Source organism: Streptopelia decaocto (assembly GCF_964273445.1).
Source record: "Streptopelia decaocto genome assembly, chromosome: 1".
In the NCBI taxonomy this organism is placed as follows: Eukaryota; Metazoa; Chordata; class Aves; order Columbiformes; family Columbidae; genus Streptopelia; species Streptopelia decaocto.
This window is the reverse complement of record NC_138663.1, coordinates 150475042-150501822: the sequence shown is the minus strand read 5'-3', so window position 1 is coordinate 150501822 and position 26781 is coordinate 150475042. Positions and strand designations below refer to the sequence as shown.

At 37.8% G+C, this 26781-nt stretch overlaps 1 protein-coding gene across 5 annotated transcripts in view; it reads left to right on the top strand.

Annotated features, from left to right (window-relative positions):
* Positions 1–25709, top strand: part of ARHGEF7 (Rho guanine nucleotide exchange factor 7) — a 128133-nt gene extending 102424 nt beyond the window's left edge. For 3 of the 5 annotated variants that reach the window (XM_082075913.1, XM_082075916.1, XM_082075915.1), the window contains 8 exons: positions 1879–1957; positions 3151–3290; positions 3892–4116; positions 6034–6127; positions 9110–9199; positions 21019–21118; positions 21713–21767; positions 24378–25709. In XM_082075913.1, the coding sequence (XP_081932039.1) occupies positions 1879–1957; positions 3151–3290; positions 3892–4116; positions 6034–6127; positions 9110–9199; positions 21019–21118; positions 21713–21767; positions 24378–24500 (906 nt within the window). In that variant the 3' untranslated portion in view covers positions 24501–25709. Of the gene's footprint in view, positions 1–1878; positions 1958–3150; positions 3291–3891; positions 4117–6033; positions 6128–9109; positions 9200–12505; positions 12683–14132; positions 18263–21018; positions 21119–21712; positions 21768–24377 lie in introns of those variants that run through there. The other 2 variants (XM_082075917.1, XM_082075914.1) reach the window with 2 other exon arrangements.
* The last annotated feature ends 1072 nt before the right edge of the window (positions 25710–26781 follow it).

Genomic DNA, 26781 nt, shown 5'->3' with positions numbered 1-26781 from the left:
AACAAAATGTAGTCTGTTAAAGAATGAATCTGTTAGGCTAAAATTTTGCTCTACTATTGGACATCACTTGGATTTCTTCCTCCTCACTCCCACTTTGTCCCCCAGACACACAGCATTGTTCATTATAGCCACAGCCCTTTCGTAGTGTTTTTTGTCCATCCCTCTGGAATGCAAAACTCTTAATTTCCTCATAACCTCTCACATGATTTTTCCCAACACTGAGAACTTCTCAGATATTAATGATTCATAGCCAGGCAAAGTAATTTCATCACTGTTTGTGTCTGTCTGTATTGTTGAAAGTGGGCCACCTCGTCTTCTGGGGTTCTTGTCTCAGAAGTGGGATGGATAGGCACAGAAGATGATGCAGCTCCCTCAGTCATTCCCAGGGAAACGATGCAACTGCTGGCAGCATCCCACAGCACATACTCCCTGTGTTCCTGAATATTCCATTTATCAGCAGCCTTCAGATGTTCTGGTGTATAGTGCTGGTATCTGCCGCATGAGCTCATTGGAAGAACTTTGAGCAGTGGTAAACCGAAGCCACAAGGTGCACAAGCCATACAAAATGGCTTCACAGTTTTGTTGAAAGCAAGGGAATATAAATGATTCATGAGTTCAGTTCCATTTTCTCTGTGTTACGCTGACTTGGTACTTTTTCCTCTGCATGTGGCTCAGGTGATCTTTGTTTTCTGTCACTAGTCTTTTGCTTAGTGTATCCCCGTATTCCCTCTTCACCTCCGTTAGCAGTCCTCGCACCTCTCTTTCATTGCGGCTGTATGTTGTGTTCTTCATGAACCAGCAAACACAGGAAACCAGAAGAGACAGTTTTAGGCTGTCTTGTAGCACACAACACCACCATGTTTCCTTCAGCGGGGAGGCTGTTGCAAGAAAATTTGTCTTTTCTCTTTGGCATCTTGGGCTTGAGCATGTTCTGTGCATACAGAATATCAACTTTCCGATATTTTTAGTTTCCAAGCTTCTAAGAAACCTTTGTCTATTCTGCAGTCATTAGGAAAGAAAAAAAAAGTTGTAGGGGTTTTTTTCCCTCTCCATTGGAGCCAAAATTCCACAGTACATAGTATTTGCGCTTTTGCCAGTGTGTGCTGAATAGTGTATCTGTGCAGGAGAATACAGGATCTGTCTTAAAGAACTTTATTATTAAAGTTGCGTTTTTGGTAAACCCTTTCATCCTGACAGTATTCAGTCTTATTTATTTTTTTGTGTTTCTAAAGGTTCAGAGAGTTAGCCTAAACTGACATTTTTTTTTCCAGCTTGACTGGGTTTAAAATGAAAGGTTATCTTGTTCAAAATTAATATGTTCTCCTGAAACTTTACAAATTCAAAAGTGGTTTTACGTCTTTTGCTTTCTTTCCCCAAATATTTCTGTGAGTGAATTTAGTTGTGGGGTTTTTAGAGACATAAATCTTCACAAAGTAACTGATGCATTTGTTTAGTGAAATCTTCTTTTCTAAATCTACTTGCACCACAAACCTTATTTTGAGAGCTAATCAAACTGTTTGCAAACAAATGTGCTTAAAGATGAGTCACCATTGCCTCTAATCATGTAATATGGATGACCCTGAAGGTCTCGGTTCCAAGAACCTGTGGCAATGATTACTGACTACTGTTAACATTTGTATGGATTTCATAGCTTGCATAGTCACAGGTGTCATTTGCAAAAGTTTGGCATATTAAAAACTTCCATTATGAGGTGTTTGTGTAGCTTTTCTTTTTTTAAAAAAGGCCTATCAGTATGCATGTGTTTATGTTTTTGTTCAGTGTTTTGAATGTATGTATTCTTTACTTGGTAATATTTTTGTGTATTTTGGATTTAACTTCAGTGTTACTGCTTTTTTTTTGCCTTTTTTTTTTATTTAGGGAAAACTGCCAACGACAGGAATGACTATCACAAAGCTAGAAGACAGTGAAAACCATAAAAATGCATTTGAAATATCAGGTATTGACCATAAATATTTTTTTTTTACTACTTTCTCCAGGATATGCCATTTTGAACATTGAATGCTATATCTGAACAGATGGAAAAACTTTCATTGTGAGGGTGACCAAGCTCTGGCTTGAAAGCTGCTTTTTACTGCTTGTCTTAGGCAGTTAACAAGTGGTCCTTGTGTGGGATTCTCCCCTGTATTTCTGTATTTTAATGAATGGAGACAGTAGCCTTGGAGAAGGTCCTTTATAATGAAGCAGTTCCAAGTATGCTGCTCAGTTGAAGAGAAATTCTAGAGACTCTGGAAAGGCTTTAAGCAAGAGATTTATTTTAGAAATTGTCCACCTCTTTCCTGAGACCTTTAGCATATCTGCTAATGATGGTTGCAGTTGTGCTCACTTTGGGTAATTTCTGTCAAGTCATTTGTTCCAGCTTGTACCTTATTTCCATGGGGGATTTAAAGGACAGTGGGAGCAGGGTCCACACAGTGAAACTTCATGTCTTCATTTGTTTCTTGGATCAATTCTGCCAGCAAGCAAGTTGCATTTAAGTGAAGTAATTTTTGACCCTCTCAAGCAGCAGGCAGTGTCACACGTCAGTGCTGTGAGGCAGAGGAGAAAACACTGTCGATGGTGCATTTTCTTCTGAGATTATATCTATAAAGCTGGTTTCACATGAGGAATGTGATGGGTTAAAATGGAGTTAACTGCAGAAATTAAAGTAATTTTTAGTTAAGATTGTTTTCCCGAGTGACATTTGTCTGAGCTTTAGTATTAGATTCAGACCAACCTTATACTTTTTTTTCCTGAGAGATTTTATAACTTTTTACATTGTAGCTTATAGACTCCAGAATGGCATTTTAGGCTATATGATTGCTTTTCTTGGGAACATGGAGAACCATAAGGCTGCTAGATCAGCCTGTCTCTTACATCTATTTCTTATCATTAAAGGTTGTGTTTCATTATTAGAGGTGGGGAAAAAAGGTGGAACTCCTGTGCTTGGCACAGGAACAAATACATGGAGGAAACGTCTATTATTATAATCTGGAAAAGTGAGATGCTGTTGTACTGAAAATACACGTTAAAATTTTTGCTCAATACCTAGGGGGATATAATGGTTTAGGAAATTAATGTCTTTATAATCATGTCAGGTTGACTAAATTGTTTTTCTGTGTTTTCTTATGTCTCCTGTTTTCTGTCACCTAGGAAATATGATTGAAAGGATACTAGTGTCTTGTAACAACCAACAAGATTTACATGAATGGGTGGATCACCTGCAGAAGCAAACCAAAGTCACAACTGTCGGGAATCCCACGATTAAACCTCACTCTGTGCCATCTCACACAGTAAGGAATAGCTTCTGCATTGAAGCAAATAAGCAGCATATGCAGAATTAGGCTATCTGGCAAATATACCACTATGTAAAGCATTCTTAAAGCCATTTAGTGGGTCAAAAGATGATTCTGATTTTTAATTGTGTGAACAAAGAATAAAATGCTTACATCTTCTTATAACAGTTTAACAGCATAAAAAGAAAACTAATTATCATTACTTTTTCTATTTTGACCAAGTAATATGTCACCATAGTTTATGTATGTATTTGGCAGGCTGTGGAGAAAAAATTGCCTTAAGTACCTTCTTTTGGGTTCTACACTTGAGTTGTTGGATGTGAACGGATCTAAATTTAGCTCTGTCCTTAGCTGTGAGAGAAGTGGGAGCAGGGCTGCTCATAACTGTTTCTCATTTAGTGTTTGCTTGTCTGTGGTAGACAATTAAAAATTCCTTTAAGCTCCATTTTTCAAAATAATAATTTAGTGTCGAAATTTTCAAAGGTCAGCTGTAATAAACAGAAGCACTAGCTGGCGAGCAAGATTATTTCACCAATCCTTGATGATATTTTGTCTTTATTACAATAATAACTCCTGTCACCTTTGTGTCTTTTGACAGCTTCCTTCCCATCCAGTAACACCCTCCAGCAAGCATTCAGACAGCAAGCCGATACCGCTGACTCCTGCGTACCATACTCTCCCTCATCCGTCGCATCATGGGACTCCACACACCACGATAAACTGGGGACCTCTGGAACCTCCAAAAACCCCCAAGCCTTGGAGTCTGAGCTGCTTACGGCCTGCGCCCCCATTACGGCCTTCAGCAGCTCTTTGCTATAAAGAGGTGAGAGGCAGCAGCCAAGAAATGTGACTCTGTAGCAGGCCTATAATGGGGAGTTTAACTTTCTTTTTCACACACCACCGTTTTACAGCTTTGTGCGTGTTTTTATATAAAGATGATTTAACAGCCAATGCTGAACCAGTAGTAATAGACTAGTGTATGCTTGTTATTTTATGCAGGGATTTAGTCTTGCAGCTCAGAAGGAACTGCCTCCCCCAAGTGCTTCCACTTATTTCCACTCTTTATACAGTTAATAAATAAAACTTTTTCATTATTATTATTTTTTTCAAACTAGCAATTCGTTTGTTATGTTGTTCATCTATGCTTATTGCAAAGTGAGTTATTTGCTAAGCACATTGCAAAGTATCTAGGGTAAGGGTGCTTCAAAGTGCTGCAGCAAATGATTCTAAACAGCTGTGGCGGTATAATTGACTCTTGGGTTTAGTATTTACCACTGTTACTAGGTAACAATAGCATATTTAAAAAAAAAAGGTAACTATCAAAGATACATAATGTTTTTGTACTCAAAAGAATCTGATGGCTAGTGTTACTATTAGCAAAAAAAAGAAAAAGCTTAGATTTTAAGATGCCATTGTAGTTTTTAATTAGCATATGGTATTAAACAGGAATCTGTTCCAAGATAAATAACATATGGTTTTAAACACGTGTGGTGGTAGGTTAATTTGGTTCTGCCCCTTCATTTTATGTGGTTTTGTAAATAGTAAGAAAACGTTAGATTTGCGTTGGAAGTCTGCGTGTGCGCAAGGAGGAGAATATTGAATGCTCTGTGGCTTGATGATATCTCCTGTTTCCGTATCTTTGTCATACATGCTCATGATACTGATTTAGTGTGAAGCAACAAGGCCCAGAAAGAGTCATGCAGTTGTGCCTAAGAATATTTTATTCTGCATGCGTGAGACATTGACAGAAAGATTTTATTTCACACATGTAAATTGCAGGTTCTTAGAAACTGTAGCCTAAAAACTGTGCCTCAGTGTGGCCTGGCTGTGGTTTTTTTTTTTTTTCTTTTGTGGTGGCTGTGTGTGGTGTCTCTTCGTTTTCTTCTATAAATACCCTAGACAACAGGGAAAAAGTGATAGCTGATTTGCAATTGGAAGGTTAGTATTTAGGCTCAGTTGCTACAAAAGGTTCTGTTTGGCTGTACCCTATGGTCATTTTGTAATTTAAGTTAAATGCCTTTCATGTGTAGGACACTAAATTCTCCAATGTTTAGCATACAATAATGTTCAAAACCTATCTTCATCTTCTTTGGTCAGTCCCGCTCATTCACCTTTTTACTTTCTTGTTCTGTATTTTTATAGAGGATGTCTTATATCCTTAAGGTAAGGGGTAGACCAGTATATTCCTTCTGTTCCTGTAACCTAGCATTGTTCCTGTGAATTAGCATGACCACGTTTTGAGCAGAAATGCTGTATTTGTTGCTGTATTTTTTTTTTTGTTTTTTGCTGTAGAGCTTTGTAAGAACAGACCTAAATATTTACAGATTCTGGCTTTGAAGAATATACCACCTGCCAAGCTTCCTTGTTAGGTTCTTTTTTAACTGCTTCTGAGTACACAAGTGAAATGGGTTGTCCCTTCAAAAGTTAAGGAAAAAAGACCTGTGTTAATATGTGCCTGCCTCTTCCCTTCGCTCTAGCTCCCAAACAGCCTGCATGCTTTTGCAGCAACTTTTCTGTATATTTCTGTTAGTAGAACAGATAAAATATCTGACTTTATGTATACTCAGAGGAAGGGTACAGAGGAAATCAGCCAGTTCGGGCAAATCAGATGTGCCAACAAATAGTAAACTGAATTTTGGTGCTGTAAAAAAGATTTCTAGTTAGTAACTGTGTACATCTCAGAGGTTGAACTTTTGAAATATTGTAGAGAAGCTCTACTCTCTTTATTTTCCCCACACAGGATCTCAGTAAAAGCCCTAAAACCATGAAAAAGCTGCTTCCCAAACGCAAGCCAGAACGGAAGCCATCAGATGAAGAGTTTGCACTGAGAAAAAGTAAGAGAGACTTCACAAATGTCTGCATAATATAAAGGCTGGAATTAACATCAGTTTAAAGTCTGTGAAAGTTAAATGTATGGTGTAACCCAGTCATCTGGTTTCCTCTCTCAGGGGAGTCGGGGGGGGACGTATCTGCAGAGGATGGTTTTATTCAATATTGGGTGCTTATGTCATGATGGGATTAGTTGCTTTCTAGAGTTTTGCTGTTGACTCTAGTGGATGTTTTTTTCTGAAGGTCCTATGCTAGACAGGGAAGTGAAGTTGACTATAGAGCCATGTAAAGTTCAGTAAGGTAAATCTGTCTTTTAAGACTGTAAAAAACAATTTGAAGAGAATATCCCATTTTTTCAGAATGCTTAGTGGCTGTGTTCTTAAATTGATCCTGGTAGGAGCTTCAGCTGAGCTGGGCGTTGGAAAGCTGGGTAGTGCTGCTGCTTCTAAGACTAGTTGCTTCCATAGCCACTCTTTCTGAGATCAGTCTGCTCTAATTTAGAAATAAGGTTATTTGCTAGTGCCTGTGTCCAGATAAATTGCAGAGCTGTAAATTGCTTGAAGTCTGAAGAGCAGCACTGAACTGTGATTGATTAATGTATAAAAAGCACAAGGGTCAAAATCTGGATGTTGGGGTAATTTGGGATGGGGGGAATATTAATGTTATCAAGTAAACACAATATTCATTTAGTTGTCATTGTCACGCTAATTCTTCCTTATAACTTTGAATGAATAATCCACTTACTTGGTAAAAGACAGGGTATTTAATATGAAGGCCAGATTATTTTACTGCAAATTTTGCAGTTTCTGTCTTTTGCTCGTGGGCTTTTTAAAAAAAGATAGAGACTGTGCCTTGAGTGTTCAATGCCTGAAGTGTGTTATCATGAGCATTGCCTCTTACTGGTTTATGTAGGGTTGGAGAGAAAAAGCTTTTCCTAAGGGCACTCTTGGTTTGTCTAAGGTAGAGGTTCTTCTGAGTGTGATGTGGATTTTGTATGGCAGAGCAGTCCTGTGTTCTTGAACTGAAACATCCCCTTGCACATCCATGATGTTCTGTCTCCTTACAGGAAGGTGTATGTTCAGGAAAAATTGAAGTACTGCAATACCGTATAATTTCAGATTTTGGACGATGGAGATTCAGTAGTTGTAATGACAGCAGTAAAGCTGTCAACTTGCAGATTTAGAAATTGTTAAAGAACACCTAGTGAGAAGAGGTGACTTCGTATTTTGGGAAGGAGGGGCTCTTATAGCTTGCAGGTTCATTAGTTTACTCCTATTAAATTAACACTTTTCAGGATTTTGTATGTACGAGAGAACTCTTAATAAATGGGATTTTTGGTGGCTGTAAGTCAAAGTGTGTTACATAACAGAAATACTGATTCTTGTATATATCTCTTTATTTTGTTCCCTCTTGTGTCAGTAAGTAGAAGCTTTTGTTATGTGCTAGCGCTCCTTCAACCTTTTCCATCTTGTGGACCTGTAAAAGTTTTCCACTGAGGAACTTCTATTGAACATAAAGCTTATTGATAAACAAGTTTTGGGTTTATTATTTGACTTCTCTGGAATGGGGATTTATGGGCTATGTTTTGAAAACTGTTATGTCAAAGTAGCATTATAAGAGCAAACCAAAATAAGGAAGGTATTTCAACTGAGTATTCTCAGGATACTAATTTCAGAAGTTAAATATTTGTGCTGCTACTGTAATAATACAGTGCTGCATTCTAGCCACAATGAAATCCAATTATTTTTCCTAACTTGAAAGAGAAATAGCCTGTACTTTGGAGTACCTGAATCTCTTAAACTGTGAGGAAAATGTATTGGGTCAAGAGAATTTCTTCAACAGTGAGCTTGTCAGCTGATCCTGACAAATGTTTGGACAGTTGGCTTTGTTCTGGTGATAACAAATCACAAAAACTAACAGGATGCATTGGCTGACAGAGAATACTACTACCTTTTTATGTTGAAGGCAGCTCAGATTCATGAAGCAGAACATCTTAGAGACTGTTTTTTTTTCTTCAAGGTTTGCAGAGAAAAATGTTAAAAGAGTTAAATCTGATACATATACAAAATCTAAAAGTTTTCAAGATTTCAGTGAGTCTTGAAAGGACAGAAGGACAGGGAACTGCTGGAGAGGGTCCAGCGTAGGGCAACAAAGATGATTAAGGGATTGGAGCATCTCCCTTATGAAGAAAGGCTGAGGGGGCTGGGTCTCTTTAGTTTGGAGAAGAGGAGACTGAGGGGTGACCTTATTAATGTTTATAAATATATAAAGGGTGAGTGTCACGAGGACAGAGCCAGGCTCTTCTTGGTGGCAAACAATGATAGGACAAGGGGTTATGGGATCAAGCTGGAACACAAGAGGTGCGCTTAAATTTGAGAAGAAACTTCTTCTCAGTGAGGGTGACAGACACGGGAACAGGCTGCCCAGGGGGGTTGTGGAGTCTCCTTCTCTGGAGACATTCAAAACCCGCCTGGACATGTTCCTGTGCGACCTCACCTAGGCGTTCCTGCTCCAGCAGGGGGATTGGACTAGATGATCTTTTGAGGTCCCTTCCAATCCCAAACATACTGTGATACTGTAATATTCTGTTCCTTGATTTCTTTGATTAAATAATGAATGTCTATAATAACTAGGGTATACGGGGTGGTTTTTTTAGGTTTAGTGGTGGTTTGGTTTAGAACTGGAGAGATCACGCTTTAAAACATGTTCTTTGCAACTTCAGATGCTCAGAAAATTTCTTGAATGTGTGCGTAATTACTCTGACTTGGAGTTCTCTTCCAAGCATTTTTTCAAGCATTTCAAAGTAGTATTTTTTTCCTTTTTAAACTTTTACTTTTGCTCGTCAAAGTTTTCTTTAAAATGGGATGATTAATATCATTTTTTTATTAGACTGAACTTTGTTCTCCATTGAAACATAGTGATTTACAAAGGCTTTTCTGTGTTAAGAAACATTATGTTTAAAATTCTGTTTTTCCCATTGATTCTAGGTACAGCTGCTTTAGAAGAAGATGCTCAAATTCTTAAAGTCATTGAAGCATATTGCACAAGTGCCAAAACACGTCAAACACTAAATTCAAGTAAGTTAGAAAATACTGATGTGGCTAACTAAAACACAAATGAGATAGTTTGCAAAAAAGTGAGAGGTTCTCAGGCATTTGCAAGTAGCAAGTTGGACCAGGAAGAAGTAATAACATGCTTCTGGCTTAATATCAGTGCTGAGTGTTTAAGAATTGGACATCAAGGTCCCTGGTTAGAGACAATAATTCTTTCAGTATTTAAAAAAAGAAAAACAAAACCAAACAACCAAAAACACAACCAAAAAAACCCCACCCCCAAAACAACAACAAAACAAACAAACAAAACCAAAACAAAACACCAAAACAACAGTAACTACTTCTCATGGTTTAAAACCTTCACTGATAAAGGAGAGGTGACTGAACTGAATATGACAGTTGATCACTCTGCTTTTTGATAAAGTTAAAGAAGCTGGTAAGTAATGAGGATGAATGAAGAACAAGTCTTAATTTTGGAGGAGTTTATATGTCTTGTTCTGTTCAACAAAGATTTTTGCTGTGAAAAAGTAACCTAGACCTATAAAAACTTCTTCTTTTATTGCCACTAGGTGCTTTTAGTATTAATTACAGATTTTCATCCTATCTCATAATTCTAGGAGAAATTGTTCTCAGATCTGTGTGTTGTTTAAAGCCATTTTTAGCTTCTCAGATCAATACCAAGCATATTGCAAACCTGTAACATGCCTCTGGGGTCCTACTTCATTTAACCCAAATCAAGGTTGCCATGTGGAGGTCCCTCTGTCTTGTAAGTAAAACATTGTGCAAAGCAGGGGAGTCCACCAGCATGTGTTATATTTACACAAGGAAGGAGAAAATGCTGTTGCCTTTGTTCCACTTTGCACAGTTTTGCACTGTTCTTCGATCCTTGGAACACAGTATAATTAATGATCCTGACGTACTTGTTTGGTTTTGCTGTTGTCAGGAACTAGAAGAGTGGACATTATAACTTACTCCTTGTTCACTTAAGCTGTTTAAATTTGCAGCATTAATCACTGTTACTGCTACCCACAGTGCCTGTGCCTGTTTTGCTTCCAAGCAAAAGCAATTCAATGCTGACAGTTGAGAAGTCTCAAAATGCAGTTGTGAACTTTTGGTTCACATTGGTTTATGGATTTTTCTAATATGTCTTTACTTACTATTATCACCTTGAAAAAAACCCAACTACTTTGTAGTTGTATGTACTTCGAAATGGGAATGTAGCCCTTGTATTAGACTGTAGAAACAGCAAAATCTTCATTTTATTTTTTGTCTTAATGAACTTTATGTCTCCAAGGTGATAATACTATTAATTTCATAAATTATCCACTATTACATATATTTTAAATAATATTAATCTATTTTATAGCCCTACAGTCATAACAGTAGTGTATTTAATTGGATAAAAGGCAATGAATTTGTTCAAAATTCTGAAGATATACTGTTGTTCCAAACAAAATTAGATGAGATGATTGCTGTTTAAGTGCCTCGACTGTGATCTGTTGATTACTTGCAAGCATAATGTGACAAGAAATGGTTGGGAAAACATTTGCACTTGCACAGTAGTGTGTGTGCGCAGATATAAAATGGATTTTTTTTTTTGCTTTTTTGCCTATATTTTCTTTTCTATGTATATTTAAAAATATACATAGTGCTGTGGGTATCATTGCATACATCAGAAGTCAGCAGCTTTTATTTGCTTCTAATTGCAGCGAGAAACGTATTTTTTATTGATTAGGTATGCAGCTGCTCTGTTCGGAAATAATGGCATTGTCATCTAAGACTTCAGGTTTCAGAAGATCCATTTGTAGACTGGATATGGAACTGGGCAGGGGGGGAGAAAAATCACGCTGGAATTGCTTCCATGGGAGCAGTAGTCAGTGTAGAACAATAGAAAGAAAGAGTTCCCCTCCGTCCCTGAAGTACACCCTTTTTTTACATGCTCCTTTCTTAACTCTGTGTTAATATTCTGCCTGTCCCTCACAGCACTCATTTGGCAATTCTCCTACCTGCCCCTCAACCCAAAGCCCAAGGGGTGCTGCTTTTGGCAGTGTCAGCTCAGCAGAGCTATGGCACTGGTGCAAACTGGCAGGGAGTGGCATTAGAAGGTAGCAGAGCAACTTTTTTTCCCCCTTTTTTTGTTTTTTTTGGATGAGGAAGATGTGGGGTTTAATTTGAGGAGATGAATGCAAATAAAAGAACAGTTTTGCTTTCTTCTGCTTCTTATATACTGAGTTGATTTTGCATTTCTGCTCCAAATGAAGGCTTAAAATCTTTTGCAAACCATGTGTATGGTGGCTCATAGCATGGCCACCCGCATGGTTTTCAGTCTTGGGATATTGATATATTTAGTCCTTAGCTATGTTTGACCCACTACCTTAGACATCTTAAAGTATTTAATTGGGGAAGACAGATTTAGATAGATGCATGTAGAAGAGGCCTGTGAGAGGCTGGAGCGGACCAGACTGTGTTGTTGTTAGCCCCTTGGCCCTGTTTTTCAATGTCTTAATTTACTACATGGTTAATCAAATAATGAGTACAGACACAGAAAAGCTGTAGTTTGACAGTCTCCTTGAGTGGGTGCAAATTGTTGCTGCTGATTTAGGAAGTCAGCAGCCCTGCTCTGCATGAGAACCTTTGCTTTTTCCCCTGCATTTTCCTCTTTCCAGTGGTGCCACAGACACTTTTGGGGCTGTGTTGTGAGCTGGTGGAGAAATTACCTGCTTGAAAAATAATCTTTTGCAGGGTTAGTTTTCATCTGAAAGTGTTCTCTGACCCAGTTCACCAAGCAGCCGTACAAATGCCTGTGTCATTGCAAGGGAAGGAAGGGATGGAGGTTCAGATGTGTGGTGGGGAAGGAGCTGCTGCTTTTCCCATCAGCACTGGATCACGCTGGCTTACTGTGTTTATTGCTCTGGCCCCAGTCAAATCCCCCCAGACCAGAACTGACTCCATATTTCAAAAGAACCTAACTCCCTCTTCCGAAAAAAAAAAAATCTACTTTCAAACAAGATTTTGGTTATTCAAAATTCTCAACTGAGGCTGCTTAGAAGCTTAAAAACCACTTCAAAAATTGTGTTGTAACAGTTCAAACGTTATTACATGCTGAGTGTAATTTATACTTAAACCCCAAACAAACTAAAAAAAAAAAAAAAAAAAAAAAAAGAAAAAAACTTTGGTGCCTTTTTAACAATATTTTCTCTTTTCCTTCTCTTCCCATCACCTTTTTGCTTTTATTTCATGTGTTTGGTTGTGGCTATTCCTTACGTTCTCCTCCTCATCCCACCTCTGCCTATCCACATCCACCATTTCATTTCACCTATACATCCTTAGCATGGCAAGGCACTGACCTGATGCATAATCACGTCTTGGCTGATGATGACCAATCAAGTCTAGACTCCTTGGGTCGTCGCAGTAGTCTTTCTCGTTTGGAGCCTTCAGACCTCTCAGAAGACTCTGACTATGACAGTATATGGACAGCCCATAGTTACAGAATGGGGTCTACATCTCGTAAGAGCTGTTGCTCATATATCTCTCACCAGAACTAATGCACTTCTGAGCTTTTTCTTAACAAATGCTTGTTGTATCACAGCCTGCTTTTCTTAGATGTTTTCTTGCTGTTCCTTGTCTCTTTAATGTGATATTTTAACAACTTCTGAGGGAGCTTCTGAAACTTCAGTTATACCTGGTGGAAGGCTCTATTGCCAATTCAATACACGTACAACAAAAAAGTCATTCTAAAAAGAGTATATCCTGTTAAGGATTATATTTCTTGAGGGTTTTTTTTAACTGACAGATGTTACTTTGTAGCTCTGAATGGTTTGTTGTTTTTTTTTCTTTTTACTTGATCAGTGTAGCAACAGGTCCTTTTTTTTTGATACAGCACATTTTTGTATTTTGTACTGAAACCATACTGGTTTGTGAGCCAAGTGCCAGCAATATGGAAATACCTTAGCCGTAGTGGTTGGATTTTCTACATGTTACTAACAAAATACAAAGCTGGTAGAGTAAGGAAGATGCAGCTTAAAAATACGCAGTACAAGAGCTCCGAAATCATTCAGATATTCACAGCTCTGGCCCATTCGTTTGGAAGAGCATTTGCTAATCCACAGAAATTTCTGGTTTTATACTGCTGTCTTTTCCTCATTGCTTTGATGTTTATATGAAGGACCGCACTGCTCCCCCGCCACCCCAGTCTGGCAGTTGTCATGAAATCCTGGCCGCCCATGCTCATCACATGCAGTGTTTTGATAATCTCATGTTACCTACGGTCATACTGTCACTGTACTGTATGCAGTAGTGTGGCAGAAAGCAAGGGTCTAGATGTTTACTTGCCTGTTAAAATACACAGCTGACAACTCTCAATTGACCATTCTTCTTGAAAAGACGAGATGAAAATGGTTCCCCTGATGGAGGCTGGAGTGTTCAGCATCTGAAACTCTAGGTACAACTGCGATCACGTTGGCTTGTCTGAAGTTCTGAATAATAGAATGCTTGGCTTTTGGGTTGTACTGTTTGGAGCGTGTCTGTGATGGATTTTATTGTGTCTTGTAACTTCTCTCACGAGCAGATTTGTTTTCAGCAGCAGCTTTTCCCTTGCAGCCGCGTTGGCTTTTCAGAGAACTGTGACATGCTGTGCACAGCTCCAACCTGCACCTGGGGCACCGCTGGGGTGAAGCGCGTCTGTTCTGTCTTGTGGATAACGTAATTGGCATCAAACAAAACTGACATGCTTTTCCCTAACGCTAAGAAAGATTTAGAAAATGTCATAGGAGGACAGAAATGGTTCTTATTTTCACCAGGGTCCCTAGGTGTAATTCCCTTACCCCTTTTCAAGTAAGCATGTTATCCAGTGTTCGGGTATTACTCTGTGAACGAGTTCAGAATAATCATGATGCAATTAACTGCCGACTGAGATCTTGATCACAGTGTTTAAAAAATAATCAATACCTTTCTGCAGGTTACATGATCAGAAAGTTAGTAGTCACTACACGTGCATGATTCCAGAAGGTGGTCAGCGTGGAGAAGCTATTTCAAAGCGGTTCATGTCTGCAGATTTGCATTCAGTCTTGTTTGATCACCCACTTTATCCTCTCACTGTTGCTGGCAATTCGAAAATGTGACTACGCAAAGCAGCAGTGCTTACTGAGGAGGGTTTTCAGGCATACATTTTACTGCTAGTCATCTATTAACACAATGACCAGGAACTTGTGTATGTTGAACTTTTTTCAAAGTGGAGAAGTGTTGCTTAGAGAAATGAGATAATTACATGTGCTCCATACCATTCCACAGCGCATTTGTAACCCACTTCACTCCCCTATTCCTTTCAGTCAGTTTTGGGTTGTTTCTTTTTTTTTTTTTGACAAATGGAAAGTATGGATTGTTGGGGTTTTTTGTTTTGTTTTTGTTTTTTTGTTTTTTTCCTGTTTATTAAGCTGTGGTGTTCTTGTTGGATAATGTTTTCTGCATTGGATAAATAATAATTCCTTTATGTCTGTTTCATGTTGTATAGTGTAAATATGAGTTTGAAATACAGTTGTTGCACTTGAACTTTCCTTATCGCACAGAACGTTTTGTTATCCAGATCTGAAGACTTTATTGACTTTCTATGCACCAAAGCTTTGACAGTTTACCACCATTAATTACTGTAGCATTTAAGTCATTAACTAGTGTCTCATGTTAACATCAACGTACATTCAAAATCATTCCATGTCTTCAGTGTTACAGGCCATAAGCTACTGTGAACTGATCAGGAGTATTAATGCAACATACTTAACAAAAACAAACAAACAAAAAAAGGCAAATGTGGAAATGGTGGTATTCAGTCCAAAGGTTCAGTGTTTCTATTTTTGTGGAACTTTAGTCATGGTAACACTAGTACCTTATGTTTATGCAATTCTGTAAATTATATGTATACAGTTACAAACACACCGGAAGGATGGAGAATCTGAATTAGAAGGTAGGTTCAAGCCATTGTCGTCCCCTCTTCACATGGCTTATGCAGTGTTTCCATATATTAGTAATTGCCATAAATTGAAACAAACCAATATTAATTGGGTGTTTTGCATAATCTTGCCAAAACACAGTAATGTGTATATAGTGACGTAAAACATAGAAAAAAATATATATTGTGCACTTCATTTGTGAATGGGAGAAGCCATCTTTAGTAGGTGACTGCCTTTTGAAAATACGAAATGGATGTATATCTGAATGTTGCATTGTACTGTACAGTATGCATATTGTTTGTGGTTGCATATATCAATTAAGTGTTTTGTTTTATATAAAAAGGACATCTGTTATGTACAGTTGAAATAAATTTTGCATTTGCTAGACTGTGACTTTAATATTTAATTATTACACGGGGGAAAGGACAGCATAATTTCAGAGTTAACACTTAATTCCCTCTTCCCCCTATGCCTCCTTTCTCTCCCTCCCTTTTTCCCGGAGGAATAAAATGCTGAAGTTAAAGCTTTTTTGACATAAGTGCGTAACCTTTGTTCAGTGTAGTTGACAACTACAGGAAGTTCAATGTAATGTGAAGTATGTATCCTTCTGTATTGTCTTTTTAAAAAATAACTATTCAGAGATGCCACCATCTATAGAATGTTTTTCTGTTGCCACCTTCTCCCTTAATTGATATTTTCTTCTTTTTCCTTTTTGAACTGGTGTGTTCTCCATAAAAGCATGGGCTGCGTTGTTGGAACAATCTAAAACCTACTTCTGCAGGTCCTGTTCCAGAGAGAAATTTTATTAATGTGATATTGGTTTCTATAACCTTATATATTTTTCAAAGTTTAATATTACAACATTTTTCTCTTTAAAACAAGACTTATCTTTAGTGTTTCTACTTAAAAGGTGCTTGTATAGGAGTGAATTTAAATAAAATGATAACCTGATATACATACTGAAATTTTTACATCAGAATAAATGAATTGCCTGCTTTTGTTAAAAGGTCCTAATGTTTTCTGCTTTGGTTGTAGCAACTCTAGTTTTAGCCCTGCAGCTCTCGGTGGAAGTTTTTGTATTGGTTAGTGAAGTATAAGTTTAGTGGGACAGCTCTTTTTAAATGCTGTCTTAGAAATATCCCACTTCTGCAGATGGTGTCTTTCAGACATATAGGGTTGTGTGTATTTCAGTCCACTTTAATTATTTTCATTTTACTTATCAAAACATTTTGCTGTAAGCTGTGTAAATCTGTGATCTGAGTCATGTGGGGTTTCTTTTCTATTTGTGTATCACTATTAGTTAAAAACAAACAAAACAACCCACTTTATGCCAAAACCTTTTTTTTGTTACTCCCAAGAATTTGGAAAAAAAATGGTGTATTTTATACAGTGAACTTAAGGTGGGCCTGATGTTTGGATTCTGATTTGTCTTTATCAGTAGAAGATAGTAAAGGGCTCCCTTTTGATTTTGGCACATCTGTAGCATGAAGGATTTGGTTTTTTTCAATGCTTTAATCTCAACACATGCAGAGTCTGAGGGTACGGTCTTTAAGGTTCTTCATACTAGGATCTCATCAAAGATTCACTGAGAAAGAGAAGGTTGATTTGGGAGGTCTCCTCATCCACTTTCACATATTTAATACAACTGATGCAATGAAACACTGATCATTTTAAATGACAAGTAATTCTTATTTTCTGTCTAATGTTTGCTTCTCCAGGAAATTTTACACATCTGTACATACCAGTGGTTAATGGTAGATCTAAACAGTTGTGTATGCATGTACTTGTTTCGCAGTGGCAAGTCAGACTCCTGTCTTTGAAACTCAAGCAAATAATTTTGAAGAGCTTCTTAGCTTATGGAGAACGCCTAGGAAAGTTGGTGAAAACCAGAGTTGTATACTTACAAGTACCGTTTCTAATTTTTGAGCTTTATTGTGCCTCATTCCACTCCTTACTTCTCCCAATCACCCAACGAAGGTATGAAAAAAATTAACCACCATCACCATGGGTCTAACTTCCGTGGCTTAAATTAGGACCCTCACAGTCACTGGAAGAAGGCAAAGTCTTTGCAGAGTGTAACTACGGGGAAGTACCTATGTTGAGTCTTCTCCTCCAGATGCCCAGCTGAAGGAAGGAACCCTGTTCTTGACTGACTGGGGAGAGCTGGCATTTAACCGAGGCCCCAAGGTTAGCTAATTTTAAGTAGTAGATGTGAATACCCACCTCCATTTTACTCTTGGCTTAAACGGGTCCTGGACAAGCAAGGTCTTTGAACGTTGGCGGGGACATAATATCTGGTTAAAGTGAAAAGCCATCTGAATTGTATCCCCCTGTCTAAACTCTTTAGCCCTGATCTGAATGCCAGCTGGGCTTTATTATTATTTGCTTTACTCTGGAGGCTGAATTTGCTAAACCTACAGTTTAGGGTATGGTATTGGCAAAAAACATTGTAATGCTCCGTTCACCACTCTAGGGCTGGGAGATACTGATATTGAACAGATACCTTTTTTTTTTTTTGACAGCATTTAATTGATGGAAACTTAGTTGAATTCTGATCTCAGTGATCAGTTGTTTGGGCTTTTCTTCAGTTACACAACAGATTTCTAAACACTGGAGTATTTCATTCTTCCATGACCCTGAATTTAGGAGTTCCCCATTAAAGAGTGATAGCAGCTTTCTCAACCTTAACATTTGTGCACTAATCTTGAATAAATGTCTGGGTTTGCCAAATATATTTTCTTCTCCCATCCACCTGCTTCCCTGAATACCCCAAAAAAAGGACAAGAAAACAAAACTCTGATTTATAAAGCTTTTGGTAGGGGGTGTTCCAGGTTGTTGTTGTTTTAATTAGTACTTCATATTGTCTCAAGGTGATTTGGGGCCAGAGCTGCTGGAAGTCAGTTTAAGCATTGTCTTTCTGCTTGTTTGAATTCGAATGAGACTGAGTAGTGTCTCTTAATAAAATTCAGCATGAAACTTACACATTTAGGATTGAGGAATGGCAGATATGACAAACTGAAGTAGCTTTTGATTTTTCTACACTACTTCATGAAAATATGTGGAATATGTCTCAAAGAGGCGCTTAGGTTTACCAAACTTGCAGCAACTTCTTGGACTGTCCTTTTAGCTGAAATACCCACAAAACCCTCTGTTCATGTCCTAAAGCTGTAGCTTGTAAACTTCTGGAAAGAAATAGTTACATAAAGAGTAGACATGGAGGACCTGGTGGAGGCACAAGGTGCAGTATAGGGAGTATTGCTGAGTGCCGATAATGAGGTGACTCTGCTTGAAGTTTCTTCTAGATGTATAATTGCGAGAAAAATGTATCTTAATAAAAAAAAGCTTCTGGCATAAATGGTGCAGAAAAGCAGCACAGTGATGTAGCTTCGTTTTCTCTTTAGAATTTGACTTATCTAGTCTGATGTTACTGTGCACATACTCATTTGATGATAGGGTTCTTTGCTGAAGGGTATATGTGCTGTGTTTTTGTACCTTAGAGGCTTAGCAAGTGCTTGTGGGGTTTAGGAAAAAAAACAAACGAACAAACCTCCACAACAAAGGAAAAAAAAACGCACCGAAACTCACAAAAAGCAAACCAAGATAAAGGAAAAAGTAGGGTTTCTTTTTTGTTTTCTTTTTTTGTTGGGTGGGGTTTTTTTTTGTGTAAGTACAAACCACAAGAGCAGCACGGGTTCTGAGATGCAAATAAAAAAGTTGCATGACCGAGGGTATCGGAGCAATGAAGGCGAGGGTGAAACTTGTGATGTCCTGAATCCCACGGTAGTTAATGTGTTTTGTTGCACAGGAAGGTTGGTGTTCACAGCAACACTTTTGCATCGTGGATGTGTACTGTGTGGTCTCCTTCTGTGTGTTATGTTGGTGAACATTTTTGTTTTTAATGAAACTGCATTCTGTGTCTCAGTAGTATTGTTTACTGTGCTATGCTGTACGTGCATCAAGCTATGTTGGCGTAGACATCTGTCTTATATGCATGTGTGTATATAACTGTACAGCCGGGACATTTTTTTATTTAAAGCTGTCTACTCCATGCTATTTCTGCTTTGCGAGGACTTGCGTTACTCTGACCATGCAAAGACAATTGGATGCAGCTCTATATAGAGATAAATGTAACATGCTGGGAGTCACAGCGTGTGCTGGGCTGAGTTGCTCAGCGTGGGTACAGAGACCCGAAATGCAGTGATCTGGCAGCTGCTGCCAACTAATTCCTGAAATAATATTTAGCTCGGTGTTCTGTGTTACTTCCTGAGCTAATAAAGCAGAGCAGTAACTAATTAACTGAACTACACATAAGACAACTTTTTACAATTAGAGACTGACAGCGCAAACAGGGAAATGTCCTTGAGCTTCATACAGAGTGTGGATGTGCTTGTTTTATAGGTTGTTCCTTCCCTGGAAAATAGGCGGGAGTGGAAGAGCATTAACCCTTAAAAGATTTCTTCACTCTGTAAGATGAAGAACTTACAGCTTTCAAGGACAAGATTCTGTTCTCAAATCTGCAGTTATCTTTATTCCAAAAAATTTTGACCGTCACATACTGATACATTAGATCTTTACTGTCAGCGTAAGGAAACTGTTTTCTTCATTACAAGATGTTTGTCATTGTTTGCTAAAATAGTTTAAATAGCTGAACATGTGCTGCTAAAGTACAATCCCTACAAACTCATTGTTCAGAACTCAATACCACAGCTGTTAAGGAAGTCATTATTTTTCTGAGCTTGATTTCTTTAATTTTTTTTTTGTGTTTAAATTATGTGTTTTATCATGAACCATAGAAGAGAAGCACTGTTATCACAAAGCAGCTGTTCAGCAGGAGCTAACTAGTTTCTCCTGACGTCATACACTCTGTGGTACCCAGTTGAGTTCAAACATAAGACATTCCTGGCTAATAAAAGTTCATGGCAATGAATTGGTAGGCAAGTGTACCTTGTTTGTTAAAACTGATGTCTAGGTTAAAATATGCAAGAACTTTAATGCCTTACCTGCTGGGTTTGAATTCTGAACAAATGCTTAGACAGCAATTTATTCACAGACTTCAAAAAAAAAAAATGCTTGTAATTTGTTGCAGCTTAATTAAATAACATTTCTAGAATACATACATTATATATGAATGGATGCAAATCTCTGAGCTGTAGTTTTTTTTCTTTCAGAGCTACTTTTTTAGAATCTATATCTTGATCTTATAAATTGTAATGATGGTGCAGAATGTTTTGAAGATGTTGGAATGTTTTGAATTTTTATTGTCAAACTGTTAAGTGCTTTTTAAAACATTACATTCAATGTATGTATTTCATTTGTTAGGAATCTATTATAGGACTAAAAGGCTGTCTGCAACTGTATGTATATGTGTGCACACAGTTATGTTGTTTATAGTGTTTAAAGGGAGAGGGGTTTTAATTTTTTTTCTTCTATCGCAGTGTCATTTGATACCACTATTCTGCTCCTTCCTGATGGAGTAATTGGTTTAGAGTGGAATTTTTTCTTGGATTTGTGTCAGTGTGAGATCAGAATCTGTCCTTGAGGCTTAAATCACTGTTACTTAAAGACATCTGTCCCTTTCTAAGTCAGCTGTGGTGAATTTGTAGAGCTTTTACTGATGGTTGACCGGTGCATTGTTCATGGAATGGTGTAGCATCCCCATAGATGACACAGGAGTTACGTCAGCAGCAAGATAGGAATGTCAGATGATTTTTGTTGTTGTTGTAAGGCTGTGGTTTCAGATGTAAAAAATGTGTCAGTAACGTGTGTGTGGAGGGAAGGGGGAAATGGAAGGTGATATACCTTGGTCATGCAGGTGTATCGTGTAATCAGTGAAATAATAATCTTTAAGATGCCCCAACAGTATCTGTTAATTGCTCACTTTGTAATTTATTTTTACAACAGGTTCCCGTAAAGAATCCGCTCCTCAAGTCCTGCTTCCAGAAGAAGAAAAAATTATTGTAGAAGAAACTAAAAGTAATGGTCAGACTGTTATAGAAGAGAAGTAAGAAAACATTTAATGAATGACAGATTAAGCCAGTAAACTTTGCACTCTTCTTCCTTCTCCCGTTAATAGTAGTGCGTGCAGTGGGGAACAGAACTGTTTGGAGTGTGCTGCCAGTCCTTCAAGTGCAGCTGGCCTTCACTTGAATGCTAATAGCCTGGTTTCTTTATATATACCATGCAGCTTATTGCTTCCTTGCCAATATTTTTTTCCAAGTGCTGTAGGATTCCAGTATTAAATTGGCATCATCTTTCTAGTTAGTGTGTGGTGTCATTCTGTTTTTTTTTTTTTGTAAGGTGTATGTTGGAAATGAAATACAGTTCTATTGCAGAACTGTAATATAGAAACTGGTATAGGTCTGTATATGCTTGAGAGGTGTATCCTGTGACAGAAACTGGTAACAGGACCTTGCCTTACTGAATATGAATCTGGATAAGAGACAGGTGTTTTTTTTAACACAAGTTGAAATTAGCTGTTAGCTGTGGGGCTTGGGGTTTTTTTAAATGCATTTCATGTAACAGTTTTGTCTAATAATAGATTTAGACACATATTTCTGCAAACTGTTGTAACGGATCGTATTTTTCTTTATTTTAGAAGCCTTGTTGACACAGTATATGCGTTAAAGGATGAAGTACAGGAGTTGAGACAGGTTGGTAACTTGCTACATTTATAGCAACATGGAGAATGGAAAGATGGAAGGCTTATTGTAAAAAAAAAAAATAGGGCTTGTAAGTTGATTCACTTTGACAGGATTGAACTTGAATTTTGGACTAGATTGACTTCTAAGAATAAAACATACTGATTTGACAAAAAAGCACCCTCTTTTGTGGTTGTCATCAGTCCTTGGAGCACCAGCCTTTGAGAATAGTGTTAAATATCCTCTCTCTGAAGTGACATGCTAAGCTGTGGTTGATTTCTTTTTGAATGTTGCAACTCGTGAAATGTTGAAAGCATTAAGCAAATTCAGTTCTGCTGTATCACCAGCAAAATAAGCTTATAGAAACTGTGAAATAGTATTTGCTCTAGGATGTATAATTTTACTAGTATAAATGTCTGGATCTATTTAGGCCTTTATTGACGCTCTTTCAGTAACCTGGACTTAAAATAACTTCTTAAAACCTCTCATTTCCAGGGATGAGAGTCCTTTTCAGTGTCTGTCACATGGCTTTTTTTTTAATGAGGGCTTCAGCTTAGCTTAGGGTGCTGGTTTGTCATATGGGGAAATTGTGCAAGATCTCACCTGAGTTGCTGCTGTGGAAGTTGCAGCTGATTAAAGCTTGTTTTAAATATCCAAAATGAGGTGTTTTAAGAATATCTTGTCAGGACATGGCCTGTTCAAAACATGTTACTGCTGCTGCACGTAGTCATTGCTTAGTGTGGAGATGGAAAAGCGTTCGATTATCCTCACTCTCCAGTGTGTGAATTTGCTAACTGGCCTTAACAGTTCTGACTCAGGAAGCTGGATAATACCTCCTGTGTTAATTTAAAAAGGATTTGTATTCAAATTACTTTAGGTTTTGGGCTTTAAATGTGAATCAGAATTCTCTGCCCATCTGTCAGTGTGCCCAGTATTTGTAAGGGTGTTGTACATGTTCCTTGAAATAGGACAGTTGATGTCTTAAATACTTAAATTCTGCTGTTTTCAACATGTGAAGCACATGCACCCCACATTTGATGCAAATTTGACGATCTTTTTTAAAACACAATTTACTTAATACAAGCAGCAATAATAACCCACTAGTATTCCTGTGGCCTGGCTGCTTTTACACAAAGGGTAAACATGCTGCATCACTGAGGTCCTGCAGATCTCAGCGTGACCCTAAAAAAACCCAAAAAAGGCACCTTCTCCTGAGCTTCAAAGAACAGCCCTCTTTTCTTATGCCTTTCCAAGTAGATGGTCTTTTAAGAATATCACATTTTCAAAGCCAAGACCTATGAAAGGTCATTTTCTTGTATATCATGAGTCTCAGCGTACAAGCATTTATTGGTCTGCTGCTGTGATGCTGCCAGCTCGAGAAGTGGCAGAACTCATTTTCTGAGCTGGGAAGGTCCCAAGTGACTGAGGGCTTTATGGATGAAGGCTCTCTGGGACCACACGCTGCACTGGCGGGTGTAGACACCAGAATGCCTGATGGTGGGACTTACCACGCAAAGTGGGATCCCTCCCGTAGCAGCTTCCATAGGTTACCCATGGCTGTTGCTCCACAGGTGCTAAACTTGAATAATACAGTCCTGAATTGGCAGGTGATAGAGGAATAAATGAAAAGGATAAGAAATTAAGTCTGTACCTGAAAGAAAAGAATGAAATTTCTGAGTTTCTCTACAGATGTGAGGAAGGAATGGAGTTAAGGAGATGGCAGCTCTTGATCCCATCCTGTTTCTAGAAATGTCTGTAAATGACAGCCTGTGAGAGTCCGGTGGGACCCCTGGATTGCAGACCTGTGTTTAACACCCCTAGACTTGCTGTCTTGGGACTGTCATACAATTTTCTCTTGTCTTCCAGTTGCTTCCCCACTGTTTCCAGTGTTGCCTTGGCCTGTACTGGATTAAACAATGTGGGCATTACTCTGGTTTGGTCAGTGAAATCCTTATGGTCCTGTCATTCATGGTATTTCAGTATTGCCTGATGGTGCTAAATATTGAGAACTGAGTCATAATTGTCCATACAGAGTGGTGGTGTTCCTTGAAATTCAGACTCCTGTTGGTAGTCATCTGTCTGGTTTAATATTTAGTCACAAAGCACTTTCCAGAGAACACAATGGTTTTCAAGATACTTCTTTTGACTATTTACTTTCCTAATGAAGCAAGTTAATTTGCATTAAGTTTTAAGCAGCTTTCCTGAGATTGTGAAACTACTTGCAATCACAGGAGGCTCTTAGAGGGGATATTTAACCTACTTAGTGCTCCATTTCCCTTCTCCATTAACAACAAATACATTCTCCTGTTCATTGATCAGATTTCAGCAGAAGAATTTGAGATTATTGGCCATCTGTTACTAGCACTTGCATTATAAAGGACCTCTAGGTATAAATAGGAAATAGCTCATTTTCCATTTGATGGGTTTTGTTACATTGTGTGGAGTAACTGTTTGTAACTTGCTTTTGAGCAGCTAGTAACAGTCTTACTGAGAAGAGACTTCAGATTTTGTAATTGACAGTGTATGTGTGATCAGAAAAGATCTGTTTAAAAAAAAAACCAAAACACACAACCCCCCCACAACAACCAAACCAATAATAATATTTGTGTCTCTGTTAAACAGGATAACAAAAAGATGAAGAAATCCTTAGAAGAAGAACAAAGAGCTCGCAAGGACTTGGAGAAGCTTGTTAGAAAAGTTCTAAAGAACATGAATGATCCATCTTGGGATGAAACCAACTTATAACCTTTTTTTTTCTCCTTTTTTCTTTCTATTGAAAGACCAGTTGTAAAACTGAGCTGGGAAGCCTTCTGACATTAGTCAGTGTTGCATCAAGAGCACTACAAAAAACAGGACTTAACTGGATCTAGTGATTTCTTGCTCTGAACAGAAAAGTCAAGCCATTTACTGAAGCAATCTGTACTTAAAGTATGGAGACCGTGGATCCTGAACTCTACTAAACTTAATTTGTTTGCATCTAAATTACCTCATTTTGCAGAAAGTGCAGCACCTGACTAAAAGTCCATGTTTTTCAGTGGCTTTTTAATTGAATATGTATTTTTCTTGTAAATATCTGTAATTTTGAATGCATATGTGATTGATGTATCAGGGCCGATGTTATTTTTTTTCTCTTGTTATTATAATGGTCACAAGTGTTAGAAATGACGGCAGTACTGTCTTACATAAGAAAGGTCAGACTTCTTTCTGGATAATTATGGATTTGTTCCAAATGACCCGCTCATCACACATGCAAATTTAAAACCATTTTTCCTATTGACCACTGTATTTAAATCCTTTACTGTTATTTATGTCTGTGCATACCTTTTTAAACAGTTTACAATTCTTTAAGAACAGTATTAAAACACAGAAAGCTCTCTATTGGCAGTAGAAACAATTTTTAACAATGCTAATGCCCATGATCTACATTCACGTTCACTTGTTTGGCAGACTAATCTCTTGTGCTTTGGCCACCAAAAGACTGATGTACTTGCCTGCTTTTTATGACTGTGATTTTTAGGTGTTTATGTACTACTTTTTCTATTGTCGTGCTTAAACATACAGCTGGCTGATTGATGGATCGCACCGTTTGTTAAAGCAAAAAAACCCCAATCTAATCCAGAATTTTGTGAATAAATTGTTGCTATTTATATTTTATGGTCACAACAATTACATTTTACCTAACCTGTGTTCATAAGACACGTGGGCTAGGCCAAACTTCATCCAGAGCTTTGTTTTTATACCACTATGTAAGACTCTGTTTGGAATTCCCAGGCTGTGGAAGCAGAGTCACTCCTTTCCCACCCTGTTTTCTCAACATGTTGCTGGTTTCTGTCCTGCTGGGATTTAAATGGAAACAAATCTGGAAATACGATTTTGGTTTTTTAAATCATATTGTGATTCATTACTTGCACTGCTGGCAGATTTGAAAATACATAAATGAACGTTTATTCCCTAGTCTGATAGGTGCAATTACTGCAATCCTTCCTTGTATTTAAAGTAGGAGATGCTGCGTCACTGCAAGTGCTGAGCTTCAGTTGGAGCACTTAGAACACTAATCCCATTAAAGCTCATTTGTGTTTCAATGTCTTCAGCAAACTTTGCATCAGACTCCAGACAGTGCAATTTTCTGAGGGGGTTTTTCTTCAGCTGGCAGTCAGAAATGCAGGTATAACAGCACAGGCTGGGTCGCACCTTCTGTCATCCAGATTTTTTTAACTCCTATTAAATCAAGTGCTCAGACTTGAGCAAATGTTTATACAAACTTTAATGAGTTGGAGCCAGGATGATTAGGGTGGTAGGAATTGTCGTGCGCATTTTGAATCGAATGAAAAAATCTATTTTTAAAGCCGGCCACTTTTGTCAGCCAAGAACAGCTTTTTTAAATAGGGAAGAATGACAATGATTACAGAAACAACTCTGTGAGAATAGATACTTAAGAATCTGAATAGACAATTAGTTGTCCAGTGTAAAAAGCTGAATATGTCTGTAGGTATTTTAATTTCTGTTCTTACAGTTTAAAAATATCTTTAAAGGAGCAAGCTGGATAAGAACACTAAAAATATCTGCAATATCAGAGTTACATATATTCACAGAACTTTCTGATAATTCATGATACCAAAATCTTTTCCTGTTGTTTGCAGTTGCACAAATATGTGGCCTGACATTTATGATTATCTTGATATTTAGAAAATACTCTTGCTAAAAGCTGAGCGATGGTAAACCCTGCAAATTTATAGCATCTTGGCTAAATTTAGATTTGGGAATGCCGATAGAATTTCGCTAACATTTTTACTTTCTGACATCCAGGCTGTTTTCGGAGTGAATTTTAATTTTCAATTGAGCATATGTGAAAGGACATTCCAGAGGAAGAAATACAAAAGGAAAACATGGATCTTTGCGGTATTTAGCAAGTTTTAACTCAGGAACAACTTCCATCATAACAATTTGTTTTACACTATATTGTAAAGAGTAGCACCGCTGTGTAAATTTGCTGGCTCTTAGTACCTGTGATTATTACAATTTCTGA